We start from the raw sequence: 14,911 nt of genomic DNA, 5'->3' as shown, positions 1-14,911 counted from the left end.
ATTTATACATACATACATACATATACATATATATACATACATATACATATATATATATATATATATATATATATATATATATATATATATATATATATATATATTAGTGCTGTCAATCGATTAAAAAAATTAACTAATTAATCGCACCTTTTTTTTAATTATCGCGATTAATCACATTTAAAATAGTGAAACTTGTAATTTTGGCTATTCAAATGTAAAGTTAATGTAAACGAAAGACAAAAACTATTTAAATTCAAAATATAATTGTTATTAGAATTTTTGTAACATAATTTGATAGATTTCTTCATGTAAACAACATACATACAATAAACCATTAAGATCCTGGCTTGACAGCCATATTTATTACAGAAATTAAAACACAAGCATGTTAATGCCATTTGAATTTCAAAACCAATAAAAATGCCAATTTCAATGCCAATAAAAAAAAACATTGATTTCCATGTTGGATTCTAAGTGGACTGCAAAAAAAATGCCAAAATTATAATAATAAACTACTGAATACAAACTGTTGCACTCATTGTAAAGTTTTATTGCTGTGAGTTGAGAACATTAATTATAAAGTAGAAACAATTTTGCTTAATCCTCCTTTACATTCATCCAGTTGCCAAGACTAGGAGTATCCCGCATATGCACAGAGACTCCCGTGCGACTCCCTTCAAATTCAACACGCATGATCGCGTTCATCAAATTTGCTTAAACTAAGCGTCCTAAAGTATTACTGTATTTCACAAGGATTCTGACACAACAACAAGAAGCACACGCTTTCGTTGCGTTTAATGAGGAAGCACGCTAAACTTGGAGGGCTCATGCTGAAAGGCAGAGTAATGCCCTGTCTGGGACAGCTCGCAACTTCACCAGAGGCTTTCTGAGTACAAGTACATAAGACACCAACACTCCAATTTTAATATGATTAAGATTATACTCTTATTAAAATTCTACCATGTAGCCTAAGCAGTGATTTTATTACCTTAAAGGAACAACGAGTCACGAAATGTGGAGGATTTTCTTTCTGTTCGCCATGCGGTATCAACTTAAAACAGAAGTCGAAAGTTAAAAATGAAACACCCGAAATTGCATGAAACTCTGGATAACCTGTGATGCAACTAATTGTTTTATACTGGAACTTGTCAATGACTGTAAAAAATATGGACGACGTGACAGCTCCTTTTCCCATTGAACGCCTTGAGGGCAAAACGCCTGCTTGACGGGCACAAACTGTGGCAAAAGACTGCTGAAATTGGAGCCTGAACATGCGCAGAAGGACTGTCTGATGGAGCCAGAGGAGGAGCCGCGAAAATGAGCGGAGTCGAGCTTCCAACCAAACGCTTTATGTAAAATCAACCACGCCCCCCAAACTGCTCACTCGACTGCCGTTGTCTGCACTATAACAAACGCTCGCTGATGTAAATAGAAGCACTTACATTTAAAAACACAGAATAATATACGGTTTAAAACGCTGCGATGTAAGCTGTTAAACTTTAATAAACGCAATACATGCTGGACTGCAGAAATAAACAATCTTTGATACACTCTAGCCTGAACATGAGCACAAATAACATATTCTCTTATAACAGGGTTGTTGGTATTTGTTATCTTCAAAGGGGTAGAAATAACACTTGTAAAATATAAACAATAACATATAAACAACACGTACATTTTAGGAAAGGATTTTATTTTTAATTACCCAAAATAGCCTACACACCATAACGATTTACCAGGCGGGAACAATCGTGCCTTTAGAAGAAAAATACAGCAAGATTACTTAACATTAACAGGATATTTACACATCCCAACCCTGCAATTTGACAATTTGTGCAAAAAAAAAAAACTTTTTGCCTCTGTTTTCATTTGGTTTATTCGATGCCTTCATTATATCTGGCAACGAGGAATTTACATTCATTTTAATGTTTAGTTGGAGTTTTCAAATAAAACGCCAACAGTATGTAAATAAATAATGTCTAACATTTACAGCTCTAATAGACTATATAAGTATCAGTTTCAATAATGTTCAATAACAGCAAATTTAGTAGATTACTCAATAACATGCCAAAACTTAAAATGCAGAGACGTCCTGCAAAGCAAGTTCAAATAACCTTACAGGAGATCAACGTGGAGATTATTATTTTAGACACATAGAGAATTACTGCTAACGATCTCCTGTATTTTCCCCGTACTTAAATTAGTTTATTTGTCATTTATTGTGCAGTTTTATTGTCATATTTAGCCTATATTGAATTTCTTTATTCTTGTGCACTACAAAAATTATTCATTTTTATTTTTATTTAATATTTGTGCAATCGATACAGGTTTATTGTTATTTATTTTGTTCTTTATTTAAATATATGTTGTTTGCATCTTTATTCAAAGGTTAAACTAAGTGCTACACTTTGCGTTTACATAGTAGTCTGCGTTTGCTGTCATATCAACACAAATGGTTGTAATAACGTTAACAAAGGTGAGGGTTTATATAATGAAGATTCAATCGCGCCAGCTCCGGGCCCCAGCGCACATAACCTACTCGCAGCGTCGCAGGCTGATTCCGGCTCGCATGCGGCAGCGTCGGCTCGCTCGGCCGCCGAATCTGGCTTGATTGACTCGGGCTGGAATCGGGCAGTGAGTCCATAGGCATCCGGAGTAGGTCCAGCAGAGGTAGTCAGTTAGAGGTGTAAGTTTCCGGCAGGCGAGAACTGGCCCAAGTGAATTTTGCTATCTGGGTGGCTAGGCGTACGTGTATCAGCAAAATAATAAAGCCAGAAAAAAAGCCCTGACCTTAGCGAATAAACAGTGTTCCACCAGGATCATGTATGTCAGAAACTGTAGTTTACTGCTGAACTCATTTTGTCATGGTAAAATAACACAAAAATCGAATAATAACACTTCAGTCTTCTGCCGAAGCTCAGACGCGCTGCTTTGAGAAACTGTCAAACACAACTGTCAATCACGATGACATGCCCAGCATTAAATTACTGCTAAAAACAAACAAAAACATTTTACAAAAATGAAGATCTGCACCTATTTCAGCACAATAATCAGTGCCTTAATCCAGGGGTTTTCAAACTGGGGGCCGCCAGATGGCGCTAGGGGGGCCGCAAAAAAAAATTAGATAAGGGGTAATCAATGGGCCCACATGGATGAATTTTGTGACCCGCATTATTCTGAAGGTTAAAATATTTTTTATTATAATTTGAGCTCAAAAGTACTGCAAAATTTAAGCTTTATGCTTATGTCATTTAAATGCAGTTGACACTTTCGTGAAACAGGAAAAGAAGCGCAGCGGCCCGCCTCTGTGCACGGGGACTTTTATTGAATAAGCGCTTCTGGCCGGCCGCTTCCTGTGATTTTTGGCGCTTGTCTGCTGCACCTGACGGCGTTTACCTTTCACTTATGCTTACTTCTTTTACGCTAAACAACTAAATGAATGCTCAGGTCTATTTAACCGACTATATTTCAGTTAAAATACATGATCAATAAGAACATTATCGGTGGCTGAAATCACTTCCCTGTATATGGCTTGCGTTCCTAAGTAACCGATCAGCTGGGTGCTGCGGAGTGCGCACCTCTCTGCGCAGGCTTCACTCATAGGGAACAAATAGCATTTTAAAGACACGTCACAACAATGCACCTCGTCCAAAGCGTGACAGGCTTTACGCTTTGCATTGTACAAATATCAGACGGTCCTCTTTGCAGCATGGCAAACAAACATATTAAAATTGTAAAGCAAAAAGTGCTGCAATAACAATGAATGGAGCTGTCATCACATCAGCGAGTTCTCAGAGTTTCACTCCTGTTACACTAATGACAGCTGGATGAGCTCTGCAGTGGACCTTTTACTCACATTGGTTCATAACTGGATCATTAAAAAAAAACTAAATTGTATACACCCTGAGTAAAACCACTATAGCCTATAAAAATTATAATGTATCTGTTTGTGTTATGTTATAGGGCTAATTAATTATTAAAAATTAAAATGTATTAGTGCTCTATATTTAATGGAGCTCAACATATCTGATCAAACTTTAATACTCTGAATATAAATGCATTTTTTTTAAGATATTCCACTTTTTCCCATATTTATTTGTGTAATTTAAATGTAATGTTCAGTATTATTATTAATAGAACAAACTGGTATGAACATTTTAAAGTCAGCAAAGCTTCTAAAATTATGCAAAGTAAAATTTGTGGCTCTTTGAACTTGAATACCCAATTCTAGATTGCATTTAGGAAATTATTTTTTATCAGTGTAAGTCAGGATTGTCGACCTGAGTAAATTATGATGTGCACAAAAAAAAGGAATAAAAATAAACAAAACACACTGAACCACTACAGCCTCTATTGTAGTATTGCTAGTTACAACAGTACAGTTAACTGTTAACAGGCTGATGAATGACAAAACTCTTTAAAACTTTAAATCTTTAGATACATTTAGACTCTCAGCTGTAAGGGTAAATACAGAAGAGTCTAGCTGTGCATAGGCAAAAAAAGCATAAAAATGGCATAAAAAACTGTGTAAACGTGATGACTCGAACACAAAATATGGCTTGATGGAATCCAGTGAGAGCAGACCACAATAAACACTGCGCATGAAGATTTGATCAATAGATTGAAGCACTGAAACCATGTCAACTTAACTAAATTCTTACAAAAATTAATCCAGATAGTGAATAATATAAATTTATTGAATAATATATAATAATATAAATGTATTGAATAATACAATTTTAAAAAATTAAGTACAGTTGTTAATTTGACGGGGTGGCGTCATTTTTATTTTTTGGGGGTCCCCGAAAGAATTCGCCCTACACAAAGGGGCCCTCAGCTGAAAAAGTTTGAAAACCCCTGCCTTAATCGACCAGAACCATCTTTCGGGACATTTTATTGCAAGTGTAATTAATTTTTTTATTTGGGCTCAAGTCTTCTTCATTAACACGGAGGAGTTAGCCAGCCAGCCCCCAGGGGGCGATCTAACGGCCGAGACCTTCACTCAAACGCAGGCTTGCGGCACACTTGGAACTTGCCTTCAAAAAGTGCTTCCTTGGTCTTATCCACATTTCTTGCATGTTAAACACACGTCCACCACAATAGGAAATAAAAAAACCTGCAACTCTGTTAATTGCGTTAATTATTTTTAAATTTTTAACGTGTTAATTATTTAAAATTAATCGCATGCGTTAACACACTAATTTTGACAGCGCTAATATATATATTCATTTATTTTTATATATTTATTTATTTATTTTATTATTTATTTTTTATTTATATATATATATATATATATATATATATATATATATATATATATATATATATATATATATATATATATATGTATGTATTTATTTATTTTATTATTATGTAAACAATAATGGCCATGTTATTTTACATTTCATTGTTCAATTTCTGTTCTTGGATACTTGGATTTTTCCAAGATCAAGCATTCATTTATTTATTTTTTAAATTAAGAAATGAACAATATGCTGACTATAAAAGAGGTGTACTCCATTTAAAATAGTAGCAATTATTAATTTTTTCATAAAGTTTCTGCAGAAACTGAGTTCAGGCTTGTTTTTTTATTGTGGAGACTTGCTTCAGCATAAACAAAACTTTAAAGCAACTGCACTTTCCCTGAGGTGAACTATGAACAAAATGCATTTTAAAACGTACAATGCAATACGCTCCAGCTATAGTAATAGACAGAAAAAAATTTGTTCTGTGGCATCATACATCAAGTATGTTCACTTGGCCAGGCGCAGGGCGAACACCCGCACCGAGTGGACACAAATTAGAGATGGCGAACACCTGGCAAAGCTCCTCAAACACAGTACATCATCTCAAGCTCACTGTGTCCTCTCCACTGGCTCACATTTCTCATGCATGGCTCCAAAAACTCAGGGCTGACCCATTCCTAAGATCGCCACCCCTTGCAATGTGATTCAGCCCGTTTCCATCATTTCTCTGGCTGATCATGGTGGTCTGTTTTGAATTTTTTTTCTCCCTCTGATTTTCTTGGCACATTTATTCTACGCTGGAGTCTAGGAGAAGCCTCCCTTCTGGGAGAAGAAAAGAGAGCCAGAGAAAAGCCGTTAGCTCAATGAGAGAGAATTCAGGCCGGCTATACCTTCTCCATCAAGTGTGTGAGGGAGGACAAAGGAGTAAGGGAACGCTAGGGCTTTGTTTCTTCCTCACGGGGCATTGTTTTATCCATTATGGCTCTGCTTCCAAATTCAATACCCTCAAAAACAACGATTATATTGGAGCTGCCACGAGATTTCGTATCGGGGAAGGTATCTGGGGTGCTTTAATGAAATCCAAATGATAGTTGTGCCGCATTTCGATAATCAGCTATTAGTACGGCTGCGCTTAGTGTAGGGTGCACAGCAGAGGTCTGAACACGGAGGTGTAAAATTGTGCAAAACTGGCAACGTTCCAGACCGAGGTTGGTCAATGTGCTTCTTTTGGTGTACGCTAGAGCGATGAGAGAATAAGAGAAATGAAGAGCGAGTGAGCGAGCGCAGGAGATGTCGATATGTATCAGGTGATGCAGTAGCCAGAGGTGTAAAGGCCCTTGGAGACTCTCTGCTGGATGGAGCGCCCGGGGCCATTTTCAGCCTCAGCAGCCAAAGATGTTGCAAACACGGGGAGGAGCGTGTAACAGAGTAACAGAGATTTGCGCAATGATCTTAAAGTCCTGAACGAACGCATTCACAAACCTGTGATTCATCTCTGTACAGGATATCCAGTGAGAGTAGGGACCGTTCAGAGTTTGCTAACTGCATACAAAATAGCACAGAGCTGTCAAAATGTGAAAAAGTACACATTTTCATAAAAATAAAAGTATCTTACACTGTTAAAACATGGGAACGAAAGAAATAGGGCTGGGCGATTTTGCCTAAAAAACTACATTTTTATTATTTAACTTGGATTACGATTAATAAATGAATATATTATTTATTTATTTTGCCCTCATAGTTTACTGACAGGTTTTGTACAGTAAATTAGCTCACAGATTACAAGAGAGAGATGTTTGAATAAAGGGTGCATTACTTGATTTAAAAATAATTAAAGGAAACACACACTATCCACTATCTATGATTAGTTATTGAACATCAATGCTGAACAACTGAAATTAAAACACATATTGCCTAAAACTAACAGTCTTTGTTTTTCTTATTAAAAAAAAGTGAAAGTAATTGACTTGCACTTTTGGAAAAATATATATTTTCAATGTTTTTCATATTAAAAGTAGATAATAAGCAGTATCTATCTATTTTAAATAAAATAACTCTTGTATATCCAGTAAATCATATTTTAAACAGTACATTTCTTACATTTTCTGTATAGGTTTTAATTTGAAAAATTATCTTAATGTAATGGAAAGTACGCCCTCTCAAGTAATCTCTAGCGCAGCTTCTTCAATCTTCAATGTATTGCAAAGTAACACAATGGTAACAAACAAAGCAGGGTCCCATAACTCCACACACGGTAGGGCAAGTAATTGAAACTAACAGACCTGGAAAAATTTGATTGATTATTGGTTCTGAATGTTTTGATTACTTTTTTTATTAATGCATTTATGTGCATAAAAAACGGTTGATGGAAACGGCATGAAGTGCATACATTTTGAAAAGGTGCATACAAATGTACGCGGATAACTGAGTAGAATAAACTTTTTATTCAATAAGAAAAGATGAGCATAAACTACGATGGAAACACTTTTACCAAACTTTGATATACCAAATTCCAGTATGTGCATTAAAAAAGGTCATGTGATTTTGTTACAAAAGATCATGTGTTGATAAAAATGCGTGAGAATTGTCAAACCAGCAGGCTGAGCACATTGTAAAACATCTGAAATTTTGTTTTGGTTATTCTAAAATGCATGAATCATTTCAGTATTAGTGTTATTGTATTATTAATTCCCTCCATAATTGTCAAGAGCGTCTGTGCTCAGCATCTCAACTGTCTTCTGAGGTAATTCAATTTGCTGAGTAATTTATTAAATAAAGAAAAGATTCACACAGCTTCTCCTACCACAGCAAATTCCATTTTACTTTTGATATTTAGCCCCAGTTAATCAGGAAGTGACAATTTTGTTCTCTTAGACTCATTGGATGGAAACGCTGCTTTATTTGCATGTTCTACATGCGATATTCCAGATTTGCGCATAAATTTAATTTGCACCTTTGCATGGAAACTTAGCTATTTACTCAGCTTTGAGGTATTTAAAATAGGTTTGTTAAGCTTTAAGGTTTACAGATATTTCAATCAAGACATCAGAGATCTCTTCAGGATTCAGAGATTCCCTTTCAAAACTCATAAAACATTTTCAGAACAGAAAGTGATCCATTTTTCAGTATCTCTTCTCTCAATATTTTTGCTCATCCACTGAAAGTTCAAGCAAGCAAAACTTGGACATTTCAGAGCATTCAAGTGATGAGAAACTTCTTCAATTGACTTAGATTAAATTGTTTAATGATTCATGATATTGATTACTTTTGATAAATGTAAAACTTTCTGAAAAGTTTTGCTTGCCTGAACTTTCAGTGGATGAGCAAAAATACTGAGAGAAGAGATACTGAAAATAGATCACTTTTTGCTCTCAAATTGTTTTAGGAGTATGGAATGGGAATTTTAAAGTATAGCTCACCCAAAATGTTTTATTCTGTCATCGTTTACTCACCCATACACTTGTCAAACCTGTTTTTCTTTTTTGTATTTGTTGACTTCAAAAGGATGTTTTCCCTATTATAGAATTCAAAGATTGCAGGTTTCTAACATTTTTCTAAATATTCGTTTTGAAAAAAGAAACTCATAAAAGAATGGAACCACTTGAGAGTGAGTAAATATAGATTTTTTGGTCAACTATGCCTTAAACCCTTCAAAATAAATTCCACCATTTATACCAGTTCATCTGTATCATTAGCTTTTGGGATGGATATACTGCATGCATCCACATTGCACCTTTTCATAAATATAGCAGATATATCAAGAGCGCTTTAAAAAAAAATAAAAAATAAAAAACATATCAATTAGTGCTGCACAATACATCATTTTAGGAACGATATCGCAATGTGTGCATCCACAATAGTCACATCTCAAAGATATGCAATGTTGAGTTGACTTTGCAGTGTAATTTTTACATTTACATATACAAAACCATAATGTATGCACTGTTTATTTCACTTTAATCATTCTTTTGTTGCATTTATCTCTGCTTGTAGTTTGTTTATTGTATGTTCTGATTCAGTCGCCTACAGAATCATCCCAGTCAATCAAAATGAATACATTAGGTAACACTTTAGGGACCAATTCTCACTATTAACTACCAGTAGTTGCTTATTAGCATGCATGGTATTGAGATACTGGCTGCACATTAGTTCTTACAAAGCACATCTTCTGAATGATATTATTCTACCCAACACCTAAACTACCTTAATAACTATTAGTAAGGAGTTTATTAAAGCAAAAGTCAAAAGGGTTTGCAAAGAACAAGAACTGAACCTTAAAATAAAGTGGACCCTAATTCTTTTCAAGTATAACGAAGTAAATCACAATATATATTGCAATGTCAGATTTTTCCAATATCGTACAGCCCTAATCTGAATACCATATACTTGATTCACAAACACTAGTCACATCTATGCAGAGCACTAAGAATTATAACGCATTAGAACATATGTAAATTCACTCATAATGCTCCTGATAAAAGTTCATATTGTCTTCATGTTCAAGCAGCTCTCCTACATCAACAGCAAACTTTCTAGTCCAAATACTCTCATTAAACCAATAATTACACACCGGACACTGTAAGCACACATTCATTGCCTGAAAATCAACAGCAGAGATCCTAATGGATAATTGATACCAACAGAGAATCAGTTCCTGAGCCAAGCGCAATCAGGATAACCCGAAAACTGCGCAAAACTACTGACGTCGTTCAGTCACACACATGTTGTTTCAAACCTGTATGACTTTCTTTCTTCCACTGAACACAAAAGGAGATGTTAGGCACAATGACAGCCTCGGTAACCATTCGCTTTTCATTGTATGGAAGAAGCAATGAAAGCGAACAGTGACTGAGGCTGTCATTCTGCCTAACATCTCCTTTTGTGTTCCGTGGAACAGTGGGCACATTTTGGGGTTAACTAGGCTATTCCTTTAACTGTGTATCTGAGCTTCAGATAATTACACATAATTGTGAACAATTTTTATGTGTGACCCAAATTAGGGGTGGAAAAAAGCAGTGTGTTTTGACAAATTTGTAAAAACACATCCCAAATAAGTTTATTCTTTAACACCAAGCGTTATATAGTCTATATTTGGTATTTTTTCATACACCACAGCTTCTCACTGAGACGGACTTCAAGTATTAGCTTTACCTCTATATGCCAAAACTTTCTCTGTTCATATTACATAAAATATACTTTAAAATACTGAGGTAAAGTTGGTTTTATATTCGCACATTCATTCAGTGACATCTCCATACATTGTTTACCATGGTACTTTGAATATTCCGGCTGAAATCACACGTAGGCATGACTTTAAAACAACATTAGCACTATCTAATTGACTGTGAGCAATGTTGTACTTTGATAGTCTTTGGCTGCTAATATAATTTCACTATTTAGAATTTGCAATTAATATTTTTCTGAAATCATATTATTAAAGATAAAGTCTGAATGTAGAAATATTTTAAAAACTTTACATTAATTTTAAAGTCAACGGTTTGAACATCAACCATCATCTACCTTCAAAACAGTGTTTCTAACTACTGAGGTGACGTTTTTATATTTACATGAGGTTTTATATTTACATATTCAGTGGACTTGTGAGATGCTTCATATAGTGTTTCCCATGATACTTTAAATATCTGGTCTGAAATATGACTTCAAACAATATTAGCACTATTTATTGACTGGGAGCAATGTTGTACTTTGATAGTCAATAGCTGCTAATGTTTTGCCTATTTAGAAATTGCAAATACTGTTATGAATTTATATTTTTAAGGAGAAAGTCCGAAAGTGCAAATCTACAACCAACTTTAACTAAATTCTCCAAGCAGCCAGAGTCCCTAAAGTGAGGCGTGCTCCTCAAACTTTAACTTTAAAAGCTCAAACGCGTTTCTTCGGTGTAAATTTGAGAGTTGCCCGCTTGTTACTAACACTCAATGACACTTGCACACGCTACATCATGCTAACGGCAGTAAATGTTGCGCCAGTTTGTAGTAGCGTAAAACATTCTCGGGGTCCCGAAACGAGAGAGTGCCCCTCTTCATCTCGCATTCACCATCCTCATCCTCCTCTCTCACTGTAGTCCCACAGTACTTTAAAAAATAAAAGAGGAAGGACAAACCTAAAACTGCTAAGCCCTGTTGCGAAAAAGCATGAACGAGAGCGACACACATAAAAGGGGCACGACATTTTTTTCAGCCAACCATGATCTCTTACCTCCGACCCGGTACATGTTGGCTGCCATGACTCTGCCCCCGGTCCTGCCTGGCGTCTCCAGGTAGGGCTTTCTCTCTCTGCCGCCGCCGCTCAGTGCTGTGCGCTGGAAAATGGTGGATTGATCAATACGAAGCGGACCAGAGAAGGGATCTTAAAGAGACAGTGCACATATTTTGATGAAGCCGCGTTCCACGGGCCGGTGTGCGTGTTCGCGTTCGGATTCGCCCGCGTGTTTTGGAACACCTTCTCAACAAAGCGGGATCCTTCACTCCGGAGCAGAGCACAGAGTCGGGCCACGGAGCTGGAGCGCGCGCGAGAGGGAGGGGAAGGGGCTCTGTGTGGCAGCATCACTCGCCTTTCCCCGCCTACTTCCAATGGCTGAACCACTGCTGTACTACTTTGGACCCGCTAGAGGCGGAACGAAAGAAATAAACAACTGTTGCTTTTACAGGAGTTTGAAACAAAGATATAAACAAGTGATGGAACGCAGGAGCAAAAAAATAACTACATAATGTCTAATGAAACTGTGAGGCGAGCATCAGACATGTTGGACTTGCTTTCAGAGAACAAAGAGTCCATCTTTGATTTATTCAAGTGCTGATATTTTGTAATGCTGTAAGGTTGCTAGGGTAATGTGGTTGGTTGTGAGGGTGCGAGTAGAAAGTTGTTATATATTTGTAACTATAATGCACTTGTGGTGATAGGTGGTTCAGTGGTTAGCACTGTCGCCTCACAACAAGAAGGTTGCTAATTCGAGTCCCGGCTGGGTCAGTTGGCGTTTCTGTGTGGAGTTTGCCTCTCCGTGTTCGCTTGGGTTTCCTCTGGGTGCTCCGGTTTCCCCCACAGTTCTTGCGGTATAGGTAAATTGAATAAACGAAATTGGCTGTAGTATATGGTCTGATCCCAATTCTATTTTGTGCCCCTTAACAAAGACTTTTTATTTAAATTTTGTAGGGAGAAAATTAATGGGGAAATTTCTTCCAGAACCAGCAGTGTTGGCAATTGGGTTGGCCCTGATGCATTCTTTAGTGTTGCTGAATGGTTGCTTGTCGGCAGAGTCAAAAGAGCACCATCCAACATCTCTGATATGGCTATTTTCAGTTTTAAAGGGCACCTATTATACCCATTTTTCAAGATTTAAGATACATCTTTTGTATCTCCACAGTTATCTGTAAAGTTTCAGCTCAAAACACCCATCAGATTATTTATTATACCATTCAGATTATTGGGATTTTCTGCTCTGAACACTATGTAGCTGTTTTTGTTGCCTGTGCCTTTAATGCTAGTTCTCCCCGCCCACCATTCCCACATGCCTGTTAGAGTGTGCGTTAATCTCCACCTTGGCTGCGTCAGATAAACAGCACAGTGACTGACATGAAGAAAGCAGATCTCACGTAACGTTTGTAAGAAATACTACAGTAAGAACTTTTCCAATGATTATTTGATGCATTTGTTGTGAAGTTAATTCACACCTTTCTGCAATGATGAGTCAGATTTTTTAATCCTGGTTGCTTTGCGGATGTAGTGTCTTGATGATATGATTATACGCGTTACTACAGGGACATGTTACAGTTTTTCTCAGTCGCTTTGGTGCATTTCTCACAACACTATTTACATTTGCACAATAGTTAATGCAGTTCTCAAAACAATTAGTCATTTGTGCACATCATAGTAGCAGTTTCTCATTCCTTCCAACAAATGATGCTTTTGGACATGCATCAATTGCTTTCATACAACTCTCTATTTTTTTAACATTATCATTTGCTTATGTCATGTCGTTTAAAATTAACTAAACTTGTAAATGCTGAATAGTCATCCCATATAAAGCTAATAGTCCTCATTTCATTACTTGAGTGATTACATAAAAAAATGTTGAACAAGCTGTCAAAAATATGTCAAGCAAATTTAAAAAAAAATTAATCTTTATTTTCTTGAAAATGTCTTCTAAATTGAACAATTTCATGAATTATTTACAGACCTGTGTATGTTGTAGGCTCAGTTCCAATATGTCCTGCAATATAGTTTACAGTTGTGCCCAGCTTTAACCAAAGAAAGCTTATGCTTGTTGTAAATAAGGGTGTGTTTACTTTTGCACAATGCTGTGAACAAATTAGAATTGCAACGAGCAAATGCAGTAAACATGTGAAACATACATATTCAGTGTCTTGTACTCAGATACCCCACTAAATGCAGTGATGTCTAACTTTGCTGCAGTTTTCAAATGGCTGTGCTAATAGTATATAGTGCTGTCTTGAGCATTTTCAGCAAGTGTCACCACAAACTGACTTTTTTGCATGTGAAAACATGACTATTGACTAGCCATTTGACTATCTTGTTCATAAATGATGGTGACAGGACTTTTCACTTTGATGATACTGACACTTTGATTGACATCAATACTTGCTTTTGAGGATTGAACTATCCATTCTGAGCATGTGACGCGCTTTTGCAGGTTATCAGCAAGGTTTTGCAGTTTGTACTAATTGTTTTGAGAAATGCATAAACTTTTGTGCAGAAATGCACTGGTGTTGTGAGAAACGCACCAAAGCGGCTGAGGAAAAACTGTAATACATGGCTGTCAATCAATTCAGTGGCTGGGAAAACTGCACCCCTATGTCATGTTGCGGTGGGCCTCAAAATGGGAGGGATTTGGATCCTATTTTAACGTCAGGAAATTTAAAAAAGAGACTTATTGTGTTTCTATCACTCCAATATGACTGTGGACACATTATACCTACACACCGTTCTGTCCAAACAGCTTACAGAAGATGATTTTAATCATAGGTGCCCTGTAAATCAGTTAAATCAGTTATTTTTCTTCACTTTGTTTTCTGTTTAGTTTTGTTTACTTTGCTCTGCTTTGTTTCCATTTTTTTATCCATCCATCCATTTTTGTTTCCATCAGGTTTTATCTAGAAAATGAACATTACATTTATGAAATTCCAAAAATACCCTATATGCCAAACAATATTATTGTTCATATGTTTGCATCCCTATACAGTAAGGCAAGGCAAGGTAATTTATTTATATAGCAGATTTCATACACAGTGGCAAATCAAAGTTCTTTACGTAAACAGGAATAAAAGAGACAAGTATAAAAAAATCATAAAAATGATAAAAAAATGATAAAACAAATTAAAAAATGTGTTAAAACAGGTTATAAAAGAATGAAAAAGAAGAAAAAAAATGAAAGTTAATAAAAAATGAAAAAGGCCTATGTTAATATTATTCACTAATCTCTAAGCAAATATTTAGGATCGAATTATGCATCAGAAAAAAATATTCTTAAAAATATCTCCACTATCTCCACAAGTTGACCACAGATATTTCACGCTTGACATATTAACCCACAGTCCTTTTAAACTTGAGCTAAAATAATCCTATAAACTAGAAGATCATGCACAACTTAAATTCTGCGTGAACCTGCTGCTGACTTGTTTCTGTAA

The 14,911-nt window shown here is 36.0% G+C and overlaps 1 protein-coding gene across 2 annotated transcripts in view; it reads right to left on the bottom strand.

Moving 5' to 3' along the window:
* mta1 (metastasis associated 1) overlaps positions 1 to 11,784 on the bottom strand; it is a 107,874-nt gene extending 96,090 nt beyond the window's left edge. For both annotated transcript variants that reach the window (XM_005158860.5, XM_001333237.8), the window contains exon 1: positions 11,466 to 11,784. In XM_005158860.5, the coding sequence (XP_005158917.1) occupies positions 11,466 to 11,493 (28 nt within the window). In that variant the 5' untranslated portion in view covers positions 11,494 to 11,784. The remainder of the gene's footprint in view (positions 1 to 11,465) is intronic.
* Between the last annotated feature and the right edge of the window lie 3,127 nt (positions 11,785 to 14,911).

This window comes from Danio rerio, chromosome 17 (assembly GCF_049306965.1).
Source record: "Danio rerio strain Tuebingen ecotype United States chromosome 17, GRCz12tu, whole genome shotgun sequence".
Taxonomy (NCBI): domain Eukaryota; kingdom Metazoa; phylum Chordata; class Actinopteri; order Cypriniformes; family Danionidae; genus Danio; species Danio rerio.
The sequence above is the reverse complement of the archived record's forward strand: the minus strand, read 5'-3'. Positions and strand labels throughout refer to the sequence as shown.